Below are 5,764 nucleotides of genomic sequence, written 5' to 3' on the forward strand. Positions count from 1 at the left end.
GTTGAGTGGAGTGAGGATGCTACTTAGAGCGTCTTGTGTTGGGGACAGTCCCTCAGCCAGGTGTGGCCCTCAGCGTGCTGTGCAGCATGATACCACAGCCTTGCTTGTGTTACTGTCCTGTGTGGCATGTCTTAATGTGAGATGTAGATCACCAGTGGGCTGTGTTTTGGGTCACCGCGCATTATCCTCAGGGCATTAACCCTTTGTGTAGCAGCCCTGGGCCCTGAAAAGATAAGGGGGGGTACCTCTCTTCTGGGTGCTCCCAGAGCCCTCCATCCCCATCCCTTGGTTTCACTAGATCCCAGTGTGCCTGAGGCTATCGGCGCAGCTGAAGCTCAGGAAACCTGGCAGAAGGGAGGAGAACCCTGGTGCGGGGTCCTGTTGGGCTCAGAGCTCCTATTTCGCAGCCCACCACCCACACTCCTTTGCTGTAGGGATCCGGGGGACGGGTAGGGGGCTTCCCAAGCAGGTTCCGCGCTCAGGTCCACGCTCCCAACAAAGGCGGCCTAGCACGTGCCCTCCTCGACACGGGCCTGGAGTGGGGACGCACGCTGCCCCCGGCTCTCGGTCCAGCCGGGGCTGGATCCCGCCGCGGCGCTGCGCCCCAGGTGGGCGCGGAGCGGCCCCCAGCAGCCCCGCCGCCCCCGGCTGTGCCTCGCCCACTACCAGCCGCAGCCGCTGCAGCGCCCTGACAGCGGCGCTAGGGGGAGCTCTGGCAACTGGCTTGGTGGATTGAATCAAAACCGTGCATCAAACAGCGACTCGGTGGACTTGTAGGCAAAAAATGGGGAGGGGGGGACACAGCGTTCCTCCTCCTCAGCTGCTCCAGACTCTTCCCGTGGGAGGCCGAGAAAACAGCCCTAGGGGGTGAAGGTGCCTTTCCTCCCGGTAACTCACGCCTCCATAACCTCCCTCTTCCCCCGCCCCCATCGCAGACCTTCGCTGCCCCCCGCTCTCGGGAGTGTCCCCGAGAACTTCTCCTCGCGCGGCACCGGGACTCAGAGCCGAGCGGGCCCCTGGGACTGGCTTGCGTCCGCCTCTCCGAGTCTGGGGTGGGGGCCTCTCGGCGACAGCCCCTCCTCTCGCTGCGAGAGGCGTGAAGGCTGGGGTGGGAGGCGTGAGTCGTCCAGCGGGGTGGCTGGCGCGGGAAAGGGGAGCGCAGGGGCGAGAAAGCGAGGGAGAGAGCTTTGGGGAGACAGCCAGAGACAGAGAGACACCGAGAGAGAGACATTATCAAACAAACAGAGAGCAAGCTGCCACTTGGCTTTTTTTTTTTTTTTTTTTCCCCCTCAGTCTTTCTTTCCTATCCTCTCCTTGCAAAGCTGGAACCACCCGCGCGCCCCCGGGCCCGAGCCGCGGCTCCAGATGTGAATTTGGTTCCAGTGGGGAGAACACGAGCTTCCTCCGGGCCTTGGCACATTCTCCCACTCTGAGGTCATTCCGTAGGTGGTCAGAGGGGAGAGCGCGCCTGGAGCCTTCCTGCCTCCATCCACTGGGGAGGGAAGAGAGGCGGGCGGGAGGGAGGGGAGAGGGAGAGGGGAGGGGCGCGAGGAGGGAGGGAGACGCCGCCAGCACACCACCAAGTGGCACCGAGCAGTGATAACAAACTCAACTTAAAAAAAAAAAAAAAAAAGGAAAAGGAAAAAAGTTCCCCAAGTTGCAGCCTGAGACGTGCGGACGTGCGGGGCGGGGAGTGTGGGTGGCCCAGAAGCCCCCAGCGTCCCCCGGCTGCTTTCCCCGCCGCAGAGAGCTCAGAATTGAGGCCGACCAGGCCCTGCACCCCTGGCTGAGCAGGAAATGTGCTGGAGGCGGGCTCGGCTTCCTGCTGGAGACCCCGGGGGCGGGCGGTTCCCGTGGAGAGCCGGCCCCTCTGGGGAAGGGGGCCCGGGAGGCGCGCAGCACTGGCTTCATCCCCAGCAACCAACATCCCCTCCCCAATCCCGCTGCCACCCCCGGCCCTACGGATGTGGGCAGATCCCGCCCGCCCAGGCCCAGGAAAGCTGGGGTTTGAATGCGGGTAGGGGTCTCTTCCCACCTCCCTCTACCTTCCCGCCACCTCCAGGCCGACTTGAAAACCAGGCACCACCATCCTCTATAATGGACTTTTTATTAAGATTATAAATTTAAACAAATAATCTGAACAGTTTTACCCGGTGATATACAATTCAGTATGCACAAAAATACAGAATGACGGAGAGTACCAAGAAAGGGAAGGTTGGCAACTTGTTTTGGAGTCCACATGGTGCTGATGGCAGAGAACCAGAGGGGCTGCGGACGAACCCCATCTTTTTACAACAAAAGGCTTTAAATTAAACAAAATCTATCGAGCTGAAGACACAGGACGGGGTTCTCAGAGGCTCGAACAATGCTGGTTTCATGAAATACAGCCGAAGGCTGAACCAGGACTGTGCAACTTAGCACACACACAAACACTACATCTGACCAGGAACTTAGTGAAAAGTCTCCAACGCAGTCGGCGGTCCCGGCCCCTCCCTTGGGGCCGCCGGGGATCCAGGTGAAGGAATCGACTTCCTTTTTTGTTTAGTGAGGACCGCAGTGCTGGGCATGATGGGAAATGTAGTCCGCCGTGCCCGCCCCCCACCCCTTCCCCAAACAGTGTCCGAGTGTCGGGGCGTCGGGCGCCACCCCCGAATCCGGGAGATGGGTGGAGGAGGGGAGGAGAACGGAGCCAGAGGGGCGGGGAGAGGAGGGGTTCAAGCCACCCGCCCCGGGAAGAAAAGAAAAAAAAGTTGAACTGTTTTCATTTCTGCCTTCTCATTTTGAGAACTTTGGAGGCCGCCCCCAGAGAGGAAATGCGACCCCAATGTCCCTTTCGAAGATAGAGTTTGCCTTTGTTTTTGCTCAGGATTTCACAAGACCCGTTCCTCAACTCACGGAGGGAGTCGGGAGAACCGAGCGCCGGGCTTCCTGGGTCTGACAACTGATTGGAATCGGCGTCCCGGGCCCGGCGCCCTCCTGCGCTGCGCCTCCGGCGCGCCCCGGTGGCCCAGGCGCCCTCCCTCGCCCCCAGCTGCCCGGCACCTCCTCCGGGCAGCAGCCCTCCCTCACGTGGCTGGCTCCTCGCTAAACACCACTGCAATCACTACAATAAAAAGAAAAAAAAGAGTAGGAGAAACACAAAGCATACTTAAATAGGCGCTTTTTCTCTCTGCAAAAATAAAGTCCAAGATCTTAGATTTCTTTTTTTTTATTTTACAATTTATAAAACACCAGCCGCCTCCCCCTGCTCGCCCCCGGCTCAGGCCCGAGTGGCTGGGCGCCTGTTCGTTCCCTCCTCTCGCCCCTTGGCCGAGTCTTTGTCTGGCCCCAGCCCCGCGGGTCCCCGGGTCCCCGTGCCCTCGGGGGTCCCTAGAAGGCGACAATGGCTCGAGTCCAGGCGCCGAGGCTGGCGAGCGCCTGCTTGGCGCACAGCTGCCCGTTGAGCGGCGGCGGCTGCTCCGAGGAGTCCGGCTGTCGGCTCACCAACCCCGAGAAGCCCGAGCCAAAGATGGAGATCAAGTTTGAGATGTTGGACGCGTCCGGGGACGAGTCCGGGCAGAAGTCCTCGAAGCGGGCGCGCTTGCAGGGGGCGAACGGGGCGCCCCCGGGGGGCTCGGCCCCCAGGTCGCCCGCGTCCTCCTCGTCGTCGTCGTCCTCTTCCTGGCCGGGGTAATACTTGCGCTTGCAGCCGGCGGCGGACGCCAGGCCCGGTCCCGGAGCGCCCTGGCCACAGCAGAGGCAGTGGGCGGAGGCGCAGCAGTCCTGGTGCAAGTAGCCGTTTTCCACCGTGGTCACCACGTGAGTGTCCAGGTCCAGCACGGTGGTCTGGCTGCTGCAGTGCACGCCGAAGTCCGAGGGGGCCGGGTACGCGCCACGGTAGAAGCCGGGGGAAGAGGCGGGGGCCGGGGAGGCGGGCGGGGACACGGCGGCAGCGGCCTGAGGGGCGGCCCCTGGGGGCGCGGAGCAGGCGGCCGAGGCGCGAGGGTCCCGCGGACAGAGGGCGGCGGGAGCGGGCGGCGGCAGCGGCGCAGGACCCGGCTGCAGCGGCTCCAAGGGCTGCCCGCGGTGGGGCGCGCCGTGCGGCGGCTGGAGCGCGGCGCACCCGGGCAGCTCCGAGAGCGCCCCCGCGCCGCCCGCGGGCGCCCCGGCCGCCGCCGCCGCGCAGCCCCTGGGCGCCGGGTGCTGGTGCTGGTGCAGCTGCTGCTGGAGGTGCAGCTGGTGGAGCTGGTGGAGCTGGTGCAGCTGGTGCCGGGCGGCCGGCTCGCGCGCCTCCGCGTCCCCGCCGCCGCCAAGTTGGAGCGGGCCGAAGTCGGCCGCGCTGGCCGGCATGCCCGGCGCCGCGTACGCGAGGTGCTGGTGCTGGTGGTGGGGCGGCTGCTGCTGTTGCTGTTGCTGCTGCTGCTGCTGGCGCCGGTAAAGCTCGGCGTAGCGCTCGCTCAGGTAAAGCTGGCGCGCGTTGCGGAGCACGTAGGACACCAGGAGGTTCTTGTGCAGCTTGATGCCGCCGCGCTGAGTCCGGGAGCTGTGGATCTTGCGCAGGGAGATGCTGATCAGGCTCTGGGCGTCCAGGGCGCACTCCATGCTCCCGCGGAGACGGCGGCGGCGGAGCAGCCGCGGCCGCTGCTGCTGCTAATGCTGCTGCTGTTTCGGCCTCCAGCCGGCCACGAGGCGCGCCGGACAGAGGGAACAGAGCCCGGGTCAGCGGGTCGGCTGCGCTCCGAGAGGAGCCGCCACCATGCGCTCCGCGCCAGCCACAGGCCCGAGCTCCCCAGACGGCGCCAAAGCAATGAGCCTCGGCCGGCCCCGGCCCCAGCTATTTAGCTGGGCGTCCGGGCCCCGCCCCACACCTGGTGAGCCAATAGGAGTGCCCCGAGCCCCCCGAGTGACAGGCGCTGCCCGCCCCGGGGCCACTCGGCTGGCCAATCAGACCAAGGCGGTTCCTTTGTGCTATTCAAATACCGAACGGACCCCGGGCCTCCAACGCCGCCGCTGCCTCGAATGTTCTCCTGGGGCTGCAGCGCCGCGCGGGACTCGGAGCCCCTGGGGCCGCTGTCTGCAACACGGGTCGCCCCGCAGCCGACACGTTGGAGGCGCGGCCGCCCTCCGCCTGGGTCCTGGCAGCCGGGGGTCGGCTCACCTGCGTGCCGCGGCGACGGCTCCTCCCCCTTCCGCACGGCTGGGCCTCACCTGCGGCAGGTGCGCGCGGCTCCCCACTCCCGGCCACGCGGCGCTTCCTTTCCCACCTGCCGCCTCCGGGTGGCCTGCGGGACCCAAGGCCTTTGCAGGAGACTAGTGGGGCCGCCGGCCTGACCAGGGGGACCCTCAAAGGAGAGAGGTTCAGAGGTACCCTCGACCGCAGAGAATGTTGGGCCCAATTCCCTGACTTTTTGGCCGAGGGGACTCAAGGAATACTCCGGGAAGGTCCGTCCTTCCCGTTGGTCTGACGGGAAAACCCAAAACCTCGTGAATTTTGGTTATTTCTGGTGGAGGAGGTTCCAAAGCATGCCCCAGAGAGTGCATGCGCCTTGCGACCAGCTGAGGTCCAAAGTGGTTGTGAGAGCCGACCCCAGGTGTCCTAATCGCCGGTTCTGTAACGTTTCCTTTCCTTCCTAACTAATAATAATGACAATAGGGACTATCTTTATGTTCCTAGTATGGGGCAGGCCCCTGCCAGAAACCCTGAATCCCTCACTGTGAGTGCTTGCCGAGCGCGGACCTGGGTCTCAGAGGAGTGGGGTGACTCCTGGGAGATCACACAGCCCCG

General features: G+C 64.5%; 1 protein-coding gene across 1 annotated transcript; it reads right to left on the reverse strand.

The window, feature by feature from the left end:
• Positions 1-2,088: 2,088 nt before the first annotated feature.
• On the reverse strand, positions 2,089-4,784 carry IER5L (immediate early response 5 like). Its single transcript, XM_058524256.1, has one exon. The coding sequence runs from the start codon at positions 4,579-4,581 to the stop codon at positions 3,370-3,372; it is 1,212 nt and encodes a 403-aa protein (XP_058380239.1). The 5' UTR covers positions 4,582-4,784; the 3' UTR covers positions 2,089-3,369.
• Positions 4,785-5,764: the final 980 nt, after the last annotated feature.

This window comes from Diceros bicornis, chromosome 28 (genome assembly GCF_020826845.1).
Source record: "Diceros bicornis minor isolate mBicDic1 chromosome 28, mDicBic1.mat.cur, whole genome shotgun sequence".
In the NCBI taxonomy this organism is placed as follows: domain Eukaryota; kingdom Metazoa; phylum Chordata; class Mammalia; order Perissodactyla; family Rhinocerotidae; genus Diceros; species Diceros bicornis.